The sequence below is a fragment of the Salvelinus fontinalis genome, chromosome 29, assembly GCF_029448725.1.
Source record: "Salvelinus fontinalis isolate EN_2023a chromosome 29, ASM2944872v1, whole genome shotgun sequence".
Classification (NCBI taxonomy): domain Eukaryota; kingdom Metazoa; phylum Chordata; class Actinopteri; order Salmoniformes; family Salmonidae; genus Salvelinus; species Salvelinus fontinalis.
Window position 1 is genome coordinate 42,760,244 of NC_074693.1, and position 19,253 is coordinate 42,779,496.

General features: G+C 42.3%; 1 protein-coding gene across 3 annotated transcripts in view; it reads right to left on the minus strand.

The window, feature by feature from the left end:
* Positions 1–1,907: 1,907 nt before the first annotated feature.
* Positions 1,908–19,253, minus strand: part of ocrl (OCRL inositol polyphosphate-5-phosphatase) — a 37,695-nt gene continuing 20,349 nt past the window's right edge. For 2 of the 3 annotated variants that reach the window (XM_055889395.1, XM_055889394.1), the window contains exons 13-23: positions 18,968–19,077; positions 18,203–18,338; positions 17,790–17,900; positions 17,266–17,431; positions 16,402–16,637; positions 10,961–10,984; positions 4,179–4,298; positions 3,783–3,867; positions 3,133–3,260; positions 2,812–2,923; positions 1,908–2,451 (exon numbers count right to left, since the gene is read on the minus strand). In XM_055889395.1, coding sequence (XP_055745370.1) covers positions 2,327–2,451; positions 2,812–2,923; positions 3,133–3,260; positions 3,783–3,867; positions 4,179–4,298; positions 10,961–10,984; positions 16,402–16,637; positions 17,266–17,431; positions 17,790–17,900; positions 18,203–18,338; positions 18,968–19,077 — 1,353 coding nt within the window. In that variant the 3' untranslated portion in view covers positions 1,908–2,326. The remainder of the gene's footprint in view (positions 2,452–2,811; positions 2,924–3,132; positions 3,261–3,782; positions 3,868–4,178; positions 4,299–10,960; positions 10,985–16,401; positions 16,638–17,265; positions 17,432–17,789; positions 17,901–18,202; positions 18,339–18,967; positions 19,078–19,253) is intronic. The other variant, XM_055889396.1, reaches the window with a different exon arrangement.

Sequence of the window (19,253 nt, forward strand, 5' to 3'; positions counted from 1 at the left end):
AGTACAGGCTTTTTCTGGCAAGACTGTCGGTGTGTTAGCTATAATGTTATTTAACCCATTGAAACACTGTTTGAAATGTATTTATTAGCCTGGACCTGTATTAGCCAGGTTCCATACTGTGTATGCTGTAGGCAAATCAATACTCGATGTCATACCTTAGCATGGAATGACAACAGAGGGGTTGGCTACACCACATACAGTGTACGGAACCAGGCTAGTCTTGAAGTGTCTGTTGACTAAGTAACAGGCTTTTCTGGCATGATTAGTTGACTAGAGACGTACGCCAGGGCTACAGTTCCAGTGGAAACGGGTGTCATGTACCAACCGTGTCACATAACTGGCCTGTAAAGTGCCGACCAGGAGAAATTTTGACATATTACTGCTAAAATTACTAGACAGTGTCAAACACAGGGAGGAAACACTGTTGAAATTGCACGGCATTGGAGTTCCCCATTTCATAACCATAACACAATCCACGACAGCGTTTGGGGAAAAAACATTTCCTTTGTGGCCCGGAAAAGATCATGTGTCTGGAAAACCATTTTCGTTTCTCAGGGTGTAATGAACAACTAAATCCTGTTCAACCTGCACTGTAAAAAATGCTTAGTCACTGAAAAAAACTAAAAGAGTGTGTCCGAAATGGCACCCTATGTAGTGCAGTGCTTTTGATCAGAGCTCTGGAATAAAGTGGAGCACTATAAAGGGAATAGGCTGCCATTTGGGACACACAGAAAGCAAAACAGGACATTATATTGTCTGAATATACTGCGGGAGACAAAGTGACAAAAAATACCCTTGCATGAGCACACAAGCCCAAAACAACGAAGCTCTAAATCAGCATGAAGGCAGATAGTGAGGCTGAAGCAAGGAAAGAAAAAACTAAATGAGGACACATGGCAGACATTAAAAACGACGGTACCACCTGCATGACGAACACACAGCACATACATTTTGAAAACACAAGAACACACAGTTTGCACCAGCATAGTAAGAGTTGACAGCAGAGTCAAACATCGTGGACAATGGGGACAGGAGGACTATTTACAACAGTTGAGACATCGATACCCTAGAGGTGTTCTCCCTCTGCTGTTCTGTAGGGCTGGTTTCTGGGACTCATCTTAAAAGCCTACTCTTGAACTTACAAAAGCATGCTCAATAGAGAATGTTCATCTCTGGGTCTGAAAAACTGGCCCATAAAAATGGCAAACAAATGCAGGCGTGATGACTGATCACTCTATTGTGACGGGTTCAGAGTTGCAATGTACTCTCACTGATATTGAACGACACGTGTTTCAGAATGGCAGAAGCGAAAAGGTGGGTTTGAACAACCAAGGGCAATTAAACAATATGCAAAATGTGGTCTATTAAAAATAATTATGAAGTTGAAATAAACTATAAAGATGGTGAAAAAAAGTAATGCAAGGAAAAAAAGAGAATAAATAACATTAGTTTAAAGTACAGCCCACTGATCATTCTAACATCTCCCAATATCACAAGAACCCAGACGGGACTTCTCCCCACTGTCATCGTTCTCTTGTAACAATGGAAATCTTCCATTATCAGATTGTCCCGACAAGCAAGGATTCACTCAGTCTCTCTGTGTTCCCTAGAAGTATTTTGTGCCCAATATCACTGTCTACTGATGGTTTGAATAGTTCCCCCCGAGAGAAGTATCCATCGGGTAGCTGCAATTCAAATCTTCTGGACGACCACCCATGTGGGCCATCTTTAGTGTCATGGACTAGCAATTCATCATTATCTTAGTATCTATGGGTTCGTACATACACACATACATACACACATATTGTATTTTCAATCAGAGTTCAGATTCAGATCAGGTATAGGCAGTCATTTTGGCATGGAACATGTTATATGAAGCATGGGGGTCTTGGGGGTCGCCTGGAGGGGGGGGGGGGGGGGGGTCCATAGACAGGGCATACAGGTCTTCTGGTACAGCAAAAAGTGCAGAGAGGCATCAGTCAGTTCACTGTCACTCCAAGCTACCAACACCTAAACTCCTGGTCCTGCAGCTACACTATGAGCAGAGGTGAAAACTATAGTGATGGTTGTGAGGGACTGAAGCACAGAACTACAAAGGCTGGGGGCTGGGGCATTGATAAGAGCCTGTGATAAAAAGAGAGGGTGCCATATAACTACACTGTTTGTTCTCCCACCACAGGATCCAACACACCAGGGGGCGTCAGGGGTGTCACACCATGGTCCCCCACACACACGCCTTGTGTGCACCAAAACTCCACTCTTATAACAGTTACCAAAAGGTCCAGCCTGGAGGATGTCTGAGCCCTGACCCCTGACTCTTAACCCCTCACTCGTCGTCCCCTCCCGTGAGGAAGCCCAGGATGAAGATGACGGCTCTCTGTCGGTCCTGCGGGGTCTGTCGGCCCACCATTTTGGGCGGGGGCCGAATGAGCAAGCTGGCAAAGAGGGTAGCTGGCATGGGGCACAGTGGAGGAGAGAGAGAGGTAGAGGAAGATGTTAGAAACAGAGGAACAGTTTGGATCCGTTTCCTTTCAATTCAGTCAGGATTCAGTGAATTCCAGTTCCGGAATATTTTTTTCAATTCTAAACTTGGGAATTTCATTTCCAGAATTGAAGTGGTATTGACCCTAAATATGGGTTGCGTTCAGTAGAGAGGATACATTTTGGAGTCAAGTGGGGACAAACTACTCTACCTGAACATGTCCAATAAGAACACTGATATTTGCATTCTGTTGTCAAATGTTTTCCTACATTGAACCCTAGTGAACTCAACCCCGGAAAGCAGAGAGAATGTGGCCATGGGGAACTGACCTATGAGGTTGGCAGTGAGGTTGTTGTTGTGGGCGTATTTCAGCAGCTCCTTGAGGAAGGCCATCAGGTAGCGGAACACGTTGCGGTGAGCCCGGGGCAGCTGGGAGATCAACTGTCAAAACATCCCAGAGAAAAGACAAATGAGAATCCCAACCAGACCCTTCTCGAGCATAGATGACAAACTATGTCTCATGGTATGCAATGACCAGATAACGATTCAATAGAAGATTCAATAGAAGTCAATGACTCCTACTCGTATCCATTATGATTCGTATGGTATCACATGCATACATTTTTGTGGAAATATGTATTTCACTGCACCTGTTTGCAGAGGCGGCTGTCGTGGGAGCAGTCCAGGCTACGCTGGTAGAGCTCGTAACACACTACTGGCTCAGGCAGAGCTTCCAGAAATATCAACAGGGCCTCGGCCACCGAGTGGTTACAACCAGCTGATACACACACAGTCAGGGAATAACACACAGATTTGTGGCCGAGGGTCGGTGTGCGAACTACATTGCTGTCATACTGTGCAGAATCACTGACCTGCAAATCACCTCAAATTCAAAATAGCTACCCATTATGTGATGAAAAATAGCCATCTTGCGCCTCTCCTTGCTCAAACTGATCCTCTCAAACACACTGGTTGTGTGTGTGTGTCTGTGAGTTTGTGTGTATGAGTATGGGCAGGAACACTGATGACAGGAAGAATTGCACACCATAAAACCCAAATATCACACACATCATTTTTCATCCACATAGCAAATCTATGTAGCGTATGTCGTGAATGTAGCACCTCTTAATACTACCACCCCATGCACCTTGGGAGCAGTCTGTGTATAGCAGCCGCTTTATCACAGTGACCCATATAGCTGTGTGGCATCTCAGTCACAGTCTCCTGTTACAGGGCTGGGCCTACTAGTGGATCTGGGCCAAAGGGTTTGGAATGACTTGGGACATATGAGCAAGGATACGGATGGAGTCAGGAATGCTGGTGTCCAGGCAGTCAATGATACTCTGCAGCTCCTCCTGCAGGCCCGGTGTCTGGAACAGGTCCTCCTGAAATAATGGTAAGGAGTTTACAGCCATTTTGTTTTTCCTTGGAATAAGGGTAGGGTAGAATACAATTTAGAGGCGGAGACGCTAAGTCTACAATAGTGCTTGGAAAGGTTCGCTTGGAATACAAACAAAATGTTGTGCTGTTTCGCTCCGCCCAAACAGAATCATTGAAGTGACAATAGTGAAATGGAGCGATATTCCGTTTGGATTCCACACTAACCAAGGTCACCCCTCTGTGAGGAATATCCTAATTCATTGCAACAGCACTTGAGAATAGCGCTTTGAACATTTCCCCCTTACTATCCTCTCACCTGTTGGCAGGACTTGGTAAAGAGGTGGTTCACCAGCAGCCACACCTCCTTGGGGATTTTTAAAGGCTTGTCCTCCGTGCCAGCACTGTCCACCATAAGGAAGCTCATCTTGGACTTCTCCTGAAGTAACACACACAACCACAAGATGTCAGAAACATAGATACTAGACAGAGAACACCACAAGATGTCAGAATCATAGATATTATACTGAGAGAACACCACAAGATGTCAGAATCATAGATAATATACTGAGAGAACACCACAAGATGTCAGAAACATAGATAATATACTGAGAACACCACAAGATGTCAGAAACATAGATAATATACTGAGAACACCACAAGATGTCAGAAACATAGATAATATACTGAGAGAACACCACAAGATGTCAGAAACAGATAATATACTGAACACGACAAGATGTCAGAATCATAGATAATATACTGAGAGAACACCACAAGATGCCAGAATCATAGATAATATACTGAGAACACCACAAGATGTCAGAAACAGATAATATACTGAACACCACAAGATGTCAGAATCATAGATAATATACTGAGAGAACACCACAAGATGTCAGAAACATAGATTTATACTGAGAACACCACAAGATGTCAGAAGCATAGATACTAGACAGAGAACACCACAAGATGTCAGAAACATAGATACTAGACCGAGAGAACACACACAACCACAGCATGTTAACGGCATACTAAACCATAATGACACAACACACACAACCACAGTATACTGAAGAAAATAGTTGGCATTTCAGCGCAACTTTCGGTCAAAAAAGACCGTCGTCAGAGCATAACCATACCAGATTCTGACACATAAAGTCTCTGTTAGTAATGTGACTGACACCAGGTTTACCCGGTCGATTCATAAACTTATGAACTGCTTAATTCCCTAGGGAGGATTTGATTAGATTCATCCTGTGCCATTACATAAGACAATTTAAAAGTATCCCATTTATCAAAATGTTGATTCCATTCCTAAGATGATTCCACATGGCACATTGCCTGTCATTATAGGTATAAGGAACATATTAGGAGTGGATTAACGCAAGAGTTGGATGTCGGGTCGGCTTGCAGGAGAGCCATTTTACTGGAAGTGGATCACATTGTTTTGTGTCTAGCTGCAAATGGATCCCTGAGAACTAGGGAGAGTCGGGCCAAAAATAACCACTGGCAATGGGGGTCACACACACGAATGGGACACAGTGATAGCCTGCAGAGCCATATACAACATCAAGAGCTAGAGAGACTCTCAAAGTGTTACTGTTCCTTACGCTTCTAGGAGTGCAGCTTCTACAAAAGATGTAGCCTAGGCTATGGTTAGGTGACCAGAAATAAAGGCTTTTACAGAACTCAAATACATCAGGCCCTGGATGTTGATTTGAGTGGGGCAGGGCTTTTCCCACTGGTGCTACCAACTTTTTCAGTTGATGGCACCAACACTTGATTTGGTCACACCAATTTTTTACCTGACCAGTGTCCCATAATGTACCTACATTCCATAGAACCAGGCTAAAAGACTAGCCATCTTTTAAAGTAACATGCCATTGCAGGCCTCGACATTCAGGCCAGTGACAACTAAAAGCTACTGACCTGAATGAAAAGAATACTGGCCTGGGAAAGCAGATGCTCACATTACTTAAATGTTATATTTAATTTGAGGGCTGAGCACATACCCTATTTTCCGGGCTACCCAGACTCCCTGCTCCATCCAAACGCAACACCACGGACGTTAGTTTCTTCACCGCAATTAGTACGGATCAGAGTACCTCCCCAACCCTTTAACGAATGCGAACATATTCAGAGCAATCTTATTGGTACAGAAACCGATGGGTTGGGCCAGAGACAGAACACACATGGGTAAACCGGCAGTTTGACAATTCGTCATTGGATCTGATACTAAGCTTGGATAGAGACGATACAACCGCTGATGACTTTGTTTTGTACAACACCCCTCATCACCACAAACGACTTCAATAACAGCGCAATCTCAAAAAGGGTGTTTTTGTGAGAGATTTTTAAGTCACTCCACAGTTAAAGAGCCCTTTTTATATTTTGGTAAATTCTGTTTTATTTTTCTAGGTTTCCGCTTTTCACTCTCAAAATCACACTTTATCAAAAAACTACAAAAACTGGATTTTGACCAATTTTGAGGTCAGGAAACCAAAAATAAATAATAACTTGTAAAAAATTGGAGGGATTATTAGGTGGCCATGATGGTATGAGGGCCAGATTGGGAATTCAGCCAGGAAACCGGGGTTCACACCCCTACTCCTACGATAAGTGCCATGGGACCTTTAGTGACCACAGAGAGTCAGGACACCCATTTAAAGTCGCATCCGAAAGACAGCACTCTACACAGGGCAATGTCCACAATCACTGCCCTGGAGCATTGGGATGTTATTTTAGACTAGAGGAAAGAGTGCCTCCTAATGGCCTTCCAACACCACTTCCAGCAGCCTCTGGTCTCCCATCTAGTGACCGACCAGGGCCAACCCTACTTAGCTTCAAAAGCAAGCCAGAAGTGGGAAGCAGGGCAGTATGCTGCTGGCCCACCATAACACGTTAACTATCTGGCTAACTTAGCTGGTCCATTGTTGCCTATGCGAGGAAGTTAGGCTACCTAGCTAAAATGCTTGCTAGCGTATGACAACAAAAACAATGCCATGGCATTGGCGTTCAACTAGTCACAAGTAGGGTGAGTCCAAAAAATGTTTTACTTGGGCATACGCACACACACAAACAAACACACAGAAATCAGTTCCATGGACAGCCACATTATATTTAGCAACATTGATTGGACTAAATCGTTTTTGGTATCTTTAAGTTAGATTTCACTGTATTAAAGCCTAGTTGATATGATGATGTTTAAGTGTAAATGGTGCTGGAATAGCAGAGGCAGTGCTCCTGTTGTCTTTGTGCTGACCTGCAGTAACTCCGTGGTTCTAAATCAGTAGTTGTTTACTAAACTGTTGAAAACATTAACTTGCTGGAGCATGCTGCAGGTCATATAACTGTTTGTTACATCTAATATTTGCTTTGTGGACTTCACCGGACAGATGTCGCTCTCCAGTTTTGTCATGAAACCTACGAAAGTGTAGTTGAATTTATTCCGCCTCTGCGTGACTTGTCTTTTTGTTGTCTTGGCCTTATTGTACTGTATATCACAGTGGCGTATGAATGAATGAGTTATAAAGCACGCAACGCAATTATCACAACTTAGGTTGTAATACAGCTTTTTTTTTACTGGCTTGGCTTCACCAGTGATTTATCCCACGCATCACTACTGGTAGTTCCTGAGTTAATTAGCAACTAACATCCCATCATGCTTAGGGTCATGTATAAAAATGCACAGTTGCACATTATTTTGGCTACCATGGTTAGAAGAAGGATCTCAGTGCCTTCTAAAGAGGGGTCTCAAAGGAGCATAGGGGGTTTAAAGGGTGTGTGTGTGTGTGTGTGTGTGTGTGTGTGTGTGTGTGTGTGTGTGTGTGTGTGTGTGTGTGTGTGTGTGTGTGTGTCTCTCAGTCACCAGATCCCAACCCAATTGAACACTTACGGGAGATTCTGGAGACAGCGGTTTCCACCAATTATGGAATTTATTGTAGAATAATGGTGTTGAATCCCTCCAATAGGGTTCCAGACACTCGTAGAATATATGCCAAGGCACATTGAAGTTGTTCTGGTGGCTTGTAGTGGCTTAACGCCCTATTAAAACACTATGTTGGTGTTTCCTTTATTTTGGCAGTTACCTATTTATGGTGCCATCTGTAGTGGGTTTAGCCATGCAGTGATTCAGTTTCACTGGCCGGTGAGCTGCTCAAGATACGGAAGGTGAAGATGGGATTAACATCAGGCTTTATATGGGTGAAGCTGATGCTGCTTAACTGAGCACAGGCCCCCTCTGCTTCTCCCTAAACTCTCATTAGCCTTAATCATGTGTGTGAAGGCCTGTGCACTGTAGAGTGACCTGCTGTGAAATGAGCTTGGGTGTGCGGAAAAAGGACTGTATGTGTGTGTGGAGGGACGGTTGTGATGCGTGTGTACTGCGGTGGAGACGTGCTTGAAGTCTAGTACATGTGGTGTCACTTCTATGATCGCACACACAAGCACGCAAGTGTGAAAACCAGGCTCCTCTCTTGTAGGGCTGGGCGATATATCAAATTAATTTGATGAATTCAAATGTATGTTTTTGCGCGATATTCTAAATGCCTGTGTCGCTCCTTCTGTGCACTTTCCCATTTACAACAGAGATCTGAATATAATGACAAGATGCTCATGACTCCGCCCTAACAATAGGAGTCGTTGTCCCAAAGGCGGGAAGGCAGGCGACAAGCTTAGGTCCAAAATAAGCCCATAGAAACACATTGGGCTAATTTTGGACAGATTTTAACGAGAGCGAAACCTCACTTCGCCTCTTCCTCTGTTCACACATACACAAGTCCCTGAAACTCACACCAACAAAGTTGAGAGATCACTTCTCCCTCTCGATTTGCATTTGAGGTTCGGCCCAACAGAATCGGTCATATGGACACGCAAACACATTGAGACATTTTACTGCAATAGTAGAAGTTAACCTGTCTAACGATATCCTTTAGATGTCTCAACGACTCAGCTGTCGAGTCTTTTATAAATGTGCAATAAGCATAAAACACAGTTATATTAGGAATTGGATGCTTATTATCATTCGGAGAAATACGGTAGGTCACTTGATTTCAACATCTGAACAAAGAGGCTAGAATGCTGTTCAAACAGTTGGAGACGCATAGAAGGTAGTCTTCATAACAAGTCGACTGTTCTGCCGTGTTAGCTACAAAACATATCCAAGTTGGCTAAACTTGAAATATAAAGATTAGCTGGCTACTCACTAGCATGTGGGCTTGTGGTTGAGAGATTGTTGTTGAGACCTGTGTTCATTTTCTCTAATGCCTTCTACAATAAGTTAGTCATTATTAGTGAATGTGCATTATGCATGGTTCTGGTTACATTTATAACGAGGGCATTTTCATAGACATCAAAGACAAATCAGAGACGTTTGCAAAAAAGCGGGTTAAACTATTTTTAATAAATAGTTACATTATCAGTGGGGCTTTTAGCCTAATTTCACACGCCCTGTATTCATTCGATTATTGCTGACTGTTTGAAATGCAGTGTATTTGACCTTTAACTGTACAACAAAGCTTAGAGAAAATGTTTTTAAAAAAACTAATTCAATCGAGATGTATATCGTGAAAGTTTGGGGGGAAAAACGAGATATGATTTTTAGGCCATATCGCCCTGCTCTACTCTCTGGTCTATCACTGCCTTAGGGTTATCAATCTCAACCAGTGCTTGCATAATTTGAAATATTTAAAGCATATAATATGCACTCAGGCACATTTCATGACGGTCTTATGCGGGCCACCAATATCTCAGATTGAAGACTAGTACAGCAAGTAGTGGTGAGAGATTAGGTCTTTAGGTCGATTATTTAAAAAAATAATGACTTTTTTTTATCGATTTCAAATATTTTTGTAGACATTAAATGCAATACCCATTATGTGGATTGAATGCTGTAACAGAGAATAAAAGTCCCATGGTAGTGACTGCCCATTACTGCTTATCGCTTATCAACCACAATTTATTCACATTACTTCAATAAAATATTTCAGTTGTGTATATTACATTTGTTTTAGGCCTAGTTGATGACTTTATTATTTCATTCCGAGTCATCATCTCTATAGAGCAGCTGCCTATGCTGTCTGACAAAATAGAATATTGGCCTGTTGGAAACTAAAACGCCCTACTATATCACACAGTTGGGGCTTGATCGGATTACTCTCTAGAGAACCTGCGCTTACAGCAAAAAAGGAATTCAAATAATTGAGCCAACATCAGTCAATTAGCTGTTTGAAAATGGAAAAATACCACAATTCAACTATTCACTCAGCACTTACAGCTAGTACTGCTATGGCAGAGATGGACATGCAACCCCTGCGTCTAGAGCTGGAGTAAATTAAGACTTTAGCATTGGATCCCAAAGCAGAATATTTGATCATGGTCATGTCTGAACCAATGTCCTTCCCTAATTCAGAACATGAGGTACTGTATATTTGGTTAATCTAAGGTGTTTTTATGTCAAATCTAGAAAGCAACATTACTAGACTAGAACCTGGGTTGCCTATTTCGCTGACCAACAGCGGGGCAACAGACTAGCCTTATACCCTGACTACACCGCTCGCATCGCATGAGCGAACGTTGCAAAATAAATGTAGAAATCTATGTTATTCAATTATTGCACCCACTGCTTGCGCGCGTCTGCGTTGCCAAGGGCTAAAATAGAAGTCCTTTCTATTTCTGACGCAGATCACGCTGCAAGTCCTGCCTCTCCCATCTCCTCATTGGTTTATAGAAACAGGTACCCACGTGCCATCTCCTCATTGGTTACACCCACGTGGGTGATTGAAAGACGAACTGTGTTGCCGGTTGTCGTAGTAATACTATGAAAGTTTAGATGCCAATCACCACACAAATTCAAAGATGAAAAAGCTTGGAAGGAGGAGAGATGACTAGAAACGATTCAGTAGACCATTCAGTAGACCGATGTCGAAGACCATGTGCATTTCAGGTAAAATAACAACTCAATGTTTATATCCCAGGACAAATTAGCTAGCAACAGCAAGCTAAGTAGCTAAATTGCTATGAATGTTTAATGCTTTTAAATGTTTAATGATTCTAATCATTATATATTTCTATAAAATGGGCACACCATGTTGACTTTACCTTTTCCATGTAGCTGTCCTCTCCCTGAGCACCCAGCAGCCACCAGCACAGCAGTGAAGAGTTGGAAAGGAATGATCAACGCAATGAGGAAAGATGAATAGAGAACAGAGAAGATACTGTAGATAGGACATAAAGCGTAACCACAGAGGAGTAAGGGAGTAAGATAATGACATGCTGTTTGAAAAGGTGCAATCTGTAGGTTACTTTCTGTTTGTTTTTTTAATATTGTCCCAGGCCGGCAGGATTGGGGGAAATGGTCTTTGAGAGTGTATCGAGCACTGATTGGCCTAAATTGAGTTTTGTTTTGTGTGTGTTCTTGTTTGAGCACTGATTCCTTGAGCATTACAGGGGTTTAAGAAGTTACAGATTGCACCTTTAAAAATGTATGATTCCACCCAAATGTACCCATGCAAAGAATGACAGTAGAAAAGTAACAGTGGAAGCAAGAGATCATTTGCAATGCAATGGATCATATAAACATAGCATACTAATCTAACACTAGTGGCCAAGGTTGGATATAGATAGAAATGCATGGACAGGCTATTTGTACTGTAAAGTAGACCAGGGTATATGACTAGCCTAGACTAGTCAATGATCCCAGCATTTCAGGAAAGCCCTTCTGTCATTTGTACACACCATGTGCCACTTCCTTATTCCTTTGGAGATTCTAAACAATGGCACAGGTTGAAACATTCTCGCTGCACTCGACAGACTGTGGAGATTTGGACTGTGGTGGTCACTAAACTTTGTCAGCCGGTGATTGTCAAGCAAATAACTGCCGGTCTCATGGCAATTGACCGTTAATTAACATAAACATGATACATGATAAAAAAGAAAATGTAGTCTATTTCAAAGGAACAGAATAGCATACTCTGAGTTGTCTTTATGTTAGGTCCTGATCTGGCTATTCCAAATGGATTTGGGCTACACCAGTTCATTTAGTAGACCAGATTTGCTTAGAATTCCATGGCATTATTTTATATTATGAAGAATACAATTGAACAAAGCTGAATAGAATGGAAATTTGAGGGTGTGCGGCTATTCTGTGTTGAGCGGTTAACAAAGAAATAGGTACTCCTATATGCTTAATTTAGAGTTATTTATGCAACTTTAGTTGTTCTACAAACGTTGGGCTATATATATTTTGATTTTTTAATGCACTGTAAGGGTGCATGATGAGACTAATGATGATTTGAAAAAAGTTACTTGAAAGGCATGAACTCGGCTTTGCTTTTTTGTGCAGGCTGTACACACTTCATCAGTATCTCATTCCCAATTTGACAAGCATTTCATAATGCCTTGAATTTCACAGCGGCCTCCCCTTTGTGTGGCCGTAATGTACCCTAAAAAAAATCCATGCCTTTTGCGGCCAGTGGCCGTTGTGCCCTTAGCCAGGAGTGCTGTGTTGTGCCCTTCTCCCGGAGTCCTGTGCGCTCCGAAGCACCTCTTACTCACATGGCTCTCCATCACGTGATCGGGTCTTTCTCACAGGCTACAAGTGAAGACAGACATCTGGGATGCAACTGCGCACGTCCTTATCTAATTCCGAGGTGCATATTAAAGATATTGGAAGAACTGTCCACATTTACTTTTCATCAGCAAACAAGATGAGTAGGCCTACCGAACAGCAAAAGCACTAGCCTATGTCAATCTACTATATCCCATAGTACAAAAGTCAACCTATTCTATTCTGTGCGAGAAATAAATATTCCGAAACAGTCTGGGACAGTTGTGGGATGCGATAGATCCCAAATTAATACAACCACTAATATACAAAAACCTTTATCTCGCAATGTGGCTGACGAAACAGAGCAGAACATTTAGCTTAAAACGTTGATAAATTAGGCTATTTCTTCACATTATAAGCGCAGCAATGTGCACATTGCAGTAGGCTATAAGTGTGAATGTTTTATTAGCTGGAAAACACCGTTATTAAAAGTGACCGCAATTGTGATTATGCATGTAATGCTTTTATTATAAATGATCTTCCCCAAACTTGAAACTCACACGCTGCTTATGTATGCCAGTTAGGCTCTACACCCCTTGTAAAGCGGATTAATGTGCTTCATTTTAAGAAGTTATTTGGCGAATTTAGTTGTGATACAAACCTTATCAAAACATATAAACTATGGGCTAGGCTACATGTGGTGTTTGACTATGATTAGATGTTATTTTTTTTAAGGCATTGTTTCTTATGCTGGGCATCATTCACAAGTGATAATATATAATTCAGGCTAATATTGTCACCCATCAGACTATTCTTAATTTAATCTTGTCTTTACTAAATAATGTGTGAGAAATTTGTTTTGATTTAGAATGGACCATTATCATGCACTTGTCTTGAATACATATGCACTTAAATTGCGAATGGAGGACGCTTTTCCCGTGGTTCATTTTCATGCCAGCCAGGTAGGCTATACTCCTGTTGTAAAGATAAGCAATGTGCATAATATTATGAAAGTTGAGAAATAAATATAGTAGGCCTAGCCTTTAGAAAGCTGATGGGATCCTCCTCTTTTTAGTAGAGGCCATCACTGTTTTCTCGTGCAATTGCATAGCCAAATAGCTGTTATGAAGTGTTTGATTAACTTTTCGATTACATTTGAATTGTCAAGTGATTAGAGGGACAGTAGAGAGCTGAGTACAAGGCATTTAGCATGTTTGGTAGGCTACTTATGACCATCAGCAGCATCAAAGCTTGGAGAAACCTAATTACCGTGACTAAACGGTCACGTGGAATTTGACTGCCTTCATGACCGCCGATATGGCGGTAATACGGTCACCGCAACAGCCCTAGTGGAGACTCTTACAATCCCTTAAAGGAGTGGACAAACAAGCCTTCAAGTGTCCCTGCCAGATATCACTTTCTGAAGAGACTTTTGAAAAAATGAGGGGCCAATGGAGGACGATCTAGAGCAAATCTATGTGCTCTTCAAAACCAACCTTTGAGGGCTCAAAGGTTGGTGTTGAAGAGCACATAGATGCAGTGTTGGCTGCTTTTCATGTCTTACACTTTTATATGGCTTAGGATTAGGGAAACCAACTTTAGCAGAATCTCTTTTCCAAAAGTGTCATGGAGAAAAACAACTACCTGCCATTGCTGCCTTCAGTTCCTTCAATGACTGAAGTGCTGTATATACAAAGAATAAGCTGTTGCATTGACAGTTCACCTAATCTGGCAATGAATACTATATGTATGTTGTGTTGTTATTTTAGGCCTCTCTTTATGTCGTGTTGTCTCTCTTCGTGATGTGTGTTTTGTCCTATATTTTCAATCCCAGCCCCAGTCCCCGCAGGAAGCCTTTTGACTTTCGGTAGGCCACCATTGTAAATAAGAATTTGTTCTTAACTGACTTAGCTAGTGAAATAAAGGTAAAACAAAAAATAACAATATTTAAAAAATCAACACAGTACCAGTCAAAGGTTTGGACACACCTACTCATTCAAGGTTTAAAAAAGAAATGTATTACTATTTTCTACATTGTAGAATAATAGTGAGGACATCAAAACTATGAAATAACACATATGGAATCATGTAGTAACCAAAAAAAGTGTCATATTACATTTGAGATTCTTCAAAGTAGTCACCTTTGCCTTGATGACAGCTTTGCACACTCTTGGCCTTCTCTCAAACGTTTGAGCTAATCAGTTGTGTTGTGTCAAGGTAGGAGTGGTATACAGAAGATAGTCCTATTTGGTGAAAGACCAAGTCCATATTATGGCTAGAAGAGCTCAAATAAGCAAAGAGAAACGACAGTCCATCATTACTTTAAGACATGAATGTCAGTCAATGAGGAACATTTCAAGAACTTTTAAAGTTTCTTCAAGTGCAGTCGCAAAAACCATCAAGCGCTATGATGAAACCGGCTCTCATGAGGACCGCCACAGGAATGGAAGACCCAGAGTTACAGTTGAAGTTGGAAGTTTACTTACACCTTCGCCAAATACATTTAAACTCAGTTTTTCACAATTCCTGACATGTAATCCCAGTAAAAATGCCCTGTCTTAGGCCAGTTAGGGTCCCCACTTTATTTTAAGAATGCGGAATGTCAGAATAATAGCAGAGAGAATGATTTACTTCAGATTTTATTTCTTTCCTCACATTCCCAGTGGGTCAGAAGTATACATACACTCAATAAGTATTTGGTAGCATTGCCTTTAAATTGTTTAACTTGGGTCAAACGCTTTGGGTAGCCTTCCACAAGCTTCCCACAATAAGTTGGGTGAATTTTGGCCCATTCCTCCTGACACAGCTGGTGTAAATGAGTCAGGTTTGTAGGCCTCCTTGCTCGCACACGCTTTTTCAGTTCTGCCCACAAATGTTCTATGGTATTGAGGTCAGGGCTTTGTGATGGCCACTCCAATACCTTGACTTTGTTGTCCTTAAGCCATTTTGCCACAACTTTGGAAGTATGCTTGGGGTCCTTGTCCATTTTGAAGACCCATTTGCGACCAAGCTTTAACTTCCTGACTGATGTCTTGAGATGTTGCTTTAATATATCCACATAATTTTCCTTCCTCGTGATGCCATCTATTTTGTGAAGTGCACCAGTTTCTCCTGCAGCAAAGCACTCCCACAATATGATGCTGCCACCCCCATGCTTTACGGTTGGGATGGTGTTCTTCGGCTTGCAAGCCTCCCCCTTTTTCCTCCAAACATAACGATGGTCATTACGGTTCTATTTTTGTTTCATCAGACCAGAGGATATTCCTCCAAAAAGTACGACCTTTGTCCCCATGTGTAGTTGCAAACCGTAGTCTGGCTTTTTTAGAATTCAAGGCACACTTAACCAGCATGGCTACCACAGCACTCTGCAGCAATACGCCATCCCACCTGGTTTACGCTTAGTGGGACTATCATTTGTTTTTCAACAGGACAATGACCCAACCCACCTCCAGGCTGTGTAAGAGCTATATGACCAAGAAGGAGAGTGATGCATCAGATGAGAGTGCTGCATCAGATGACCTGGCCTCCACAATCACCTGACCTCAACCCAATTGAGCTGGTTTGGGATGGGTTGGACTGCAGAGTGAAGGAAAAGCAGCCAACAAGTGCTCAGCATATGTGGGAACTCCTTCAAGACTGTTGGAAAAGCATTCCTCATGAAGCTGGTTGAGAGAATGCCAAGAGTGTGCAAAGCTGTCATCAAGGCAAAGGGTGGCTACTTTGAAGAACATAAAATATATTTTGATTTGTTGAACACTTATTTGGTTACTACATGATTCCATTTGTGTTAATTCATAGTTTTGATCTAGTAGTAAAAATAAAGAAAAACCCTTGAATGAGTAGTTTTGTCCAAACTTTTGACTGGTACTGTGTGTGTATATCATTTAACAAACATCTCTTCAATACGGAACAATATGTACATCACTCCTAACCTACTTCGAAAGTATTCCTTCCTGGTTGCTACAGTAACTTCACGTTAACTAGTCCCACTCACCAGGTCGATGAGCTTGGTGATGGGGATCTCCCGGATGGGCTTCTTCATGCGGCACAGGGTCTCCAGTGAGGTACCGAAGCAGCTGGGCAGGTAGTTGCCTGAGATGGTGATGAAGTAGTCCTTGCCTCGGTCCAGATGCAGCACCAGAATGTCCTCGATGGCGTCCTCTCCTGAGTTGAGCAGCGTCACCGAGTCCTTGCTCACATACACATCCAGGAAGATCTCTAAAGTTTCGTCTGGTGAAGAGAGACAAAGAGGGGGAGGGGTCATTAGGGTATGGGATGGAAAACATTCTGCAATGGAAAGTGGACATGGGCTTTTCTTATTGAACAAATCCAGGTAGGCCAAAATCCTTGTTTCAATCTGTTCTCTTTTGTTTTGGTTCCTCAAGAACAAAGCCCAAGTGGTATATTAACTGAAGAGGGATAGCACTGGGAACAAAAAATACATGCACACAATGGGTTATGACAGAGTATAGATACTATACAAATGCATTCTTCGGTCCAGTTGCGAAACAACCCCTAGACACCTTGTGTAAAATATTTGATTGGTAGGCCTATAAATAATATGGTAGCAGCATGCCCTCTGACAGACTTGGTAGGACTTTCAACATATTGTTTATTGTATACGTATCAAAAGCGTATTTAAGGAGTAGGGGCTAGAGGTCGTATCTGGACAGGCCTTCCTTCTCCCTCCTCTAGGAGATTATTCAACTGATTGATCAGTGAATCATTAGATCCTCAGATCAGTGAAATCCCACCAAGGAAGGAGTAAAGGATTGTGTGAAGGTATCCCACCGGATTGTGTGAAGGTATCCCACACTGTGGAAGGTAGGTGCCATGGCTGAAAGTGAAGTGGACTCACTGGGCTCTAGGAAGCCTTCGCTGGGCTCGGCGCGGAGCCAATTCTTGCAGTACTGCGAGTCGTTCAGCTTGGGAATGAAGGCAAAGTGACAGGGGACCTGCCCGTCGTTGGAGATCACAAAACGTTCCCGCTGAAGCTGGCGGAACTTGACGTCCTTAAAGGTGAACTACGGGAGAAGAGGGAGAGAGAAAGAGAGAGATGTTGAGAAGAGGACAGACACACAGTAAGCCAGAGTGCAATAATATTTGTTTAAAATAAAAACAGACGCCCATACCATTCTACCTGTGCAAAGTAACTCAAGCATCTTGGCAGGCTTATATCAATTTTCTTAGTGATTTAAATTCAGACCAAAAAATTGCCTGGCACAAGTCCCTGATTCAATTCAAAACGACCATGTACCTTGCTTACTGACAAAAACAGAGAATTATTTATCTGAATCAACATGTCAGTGGGGAGGACATGCTGGACAGGAAATCAATACGATGAGTCATGGCTCTGTACGTGTGCATGTTCTGTCTACTCACCTCTCTGTGGGTCAGTGACAGAGACGGGAGGAATTCGTTCTCCATCCTGTCCATCATGCGCACAATCTCCTCAAAGACCTTCTTGTGGCGCGCCTCGTTCACCACCTTCACCTGTTACACACAGATTCATTTTCCATCAACACCGATTCATTCATTATAGCATAACTAAGCACGCTATTCGAGAATAAACACATTTTAAGCCAATGTATATGTATTTATATTATGATTCTCAATAAGCTGTATAGTATGTTAAAGGTTTTTATGTCTATTTTACTTAATGGACTCCTTCGGCTTAGCAGATGTGTTTATTGTGAATGTGAGGCCTCCATTGATTGCCTCGACCTCAATCAGTCAGATGTGATTTCCAGACGCTGACAGACAATGTAGTGAGTAAGTGGCTCCATGATCCTTACCCCTACGCTGAAGAGGGAGCTGACGGGCTTGTGGTCGCTGGTCTTCAGTTCCATGTGGCTCCTGTAGTGGAGCTGCTTAACGTCACTACCCCTCCACAGGATCCGGTCGCACCACGCCGGGACACGACACTTACCACTGCAGGAGAACCCCAGACAGAGACAGTGGTTAGAGGCACAAGGTCAGCTAACCTTACACAAGGATCGTGTTCATTTGGGCACTAAATGAAAGACAGCAGATTGAAACAGTGATAGACAACGTTGACTCGTCCAATACGAAACAGTAATTTTCGCTTTCCGCTGAAATGTTTTCCAAACATGTTCAGTTGCATGCCACACAACCCAGTGTCTCCCTAGATACCTTAGATTGTTTTCCAGGTAAATCACAAAGGCCCCCAAAGCAACGTCCTGGGTCTCTTAAAATTATTTTAGGCAGGAGGGGAACAAAGCTAGTTAGGGGGGCCTACCATGCCTATTCAATACTGGAAAAACATTGCCTCAAACAGCTGTTTTGAGCAGCATATTTGAGTAAGGACTCATTTCATTACTGAGACGGAAAGTTTGGGAAGGTGGCTTTACTAGGTACATAATCATGAATAACCAAGGTGCTATGGCATATGAGGACTATCCTACACAGGGTATTTCCTTTGCACTCTGTTGGGTGGGGGGAGTAATAGTTTACGGCTCAAAATACCAAACTCTCTGGGTATTATATACTGTAAGTACGTACTTGGAGGGAAAGGAATCAGGAAACAGTGGTACATTTACCTAGAGTCCCAACGGTCCGTCTTGGCATCATACTTATATGTGGGCATGAAATTGATCTCTCCCTCAATGAAGTCTGTGAAGGCTCGCCTGGTCTGTCTCTGGATATTCAGCTTCACACAGAGGAAGGAGGAGAAATATACCAACAACAAAGGTTAGAGACAGACAGAGGAACTCCTGTATTTATAACCCTCATAAACAACCAGAGAGAAAAAGAGAACAAGGAGGGATTCCACCAAAGTTATTGCAGAATACAGAAGTCCTAACTCCTCAAAAAATATTTACTTTT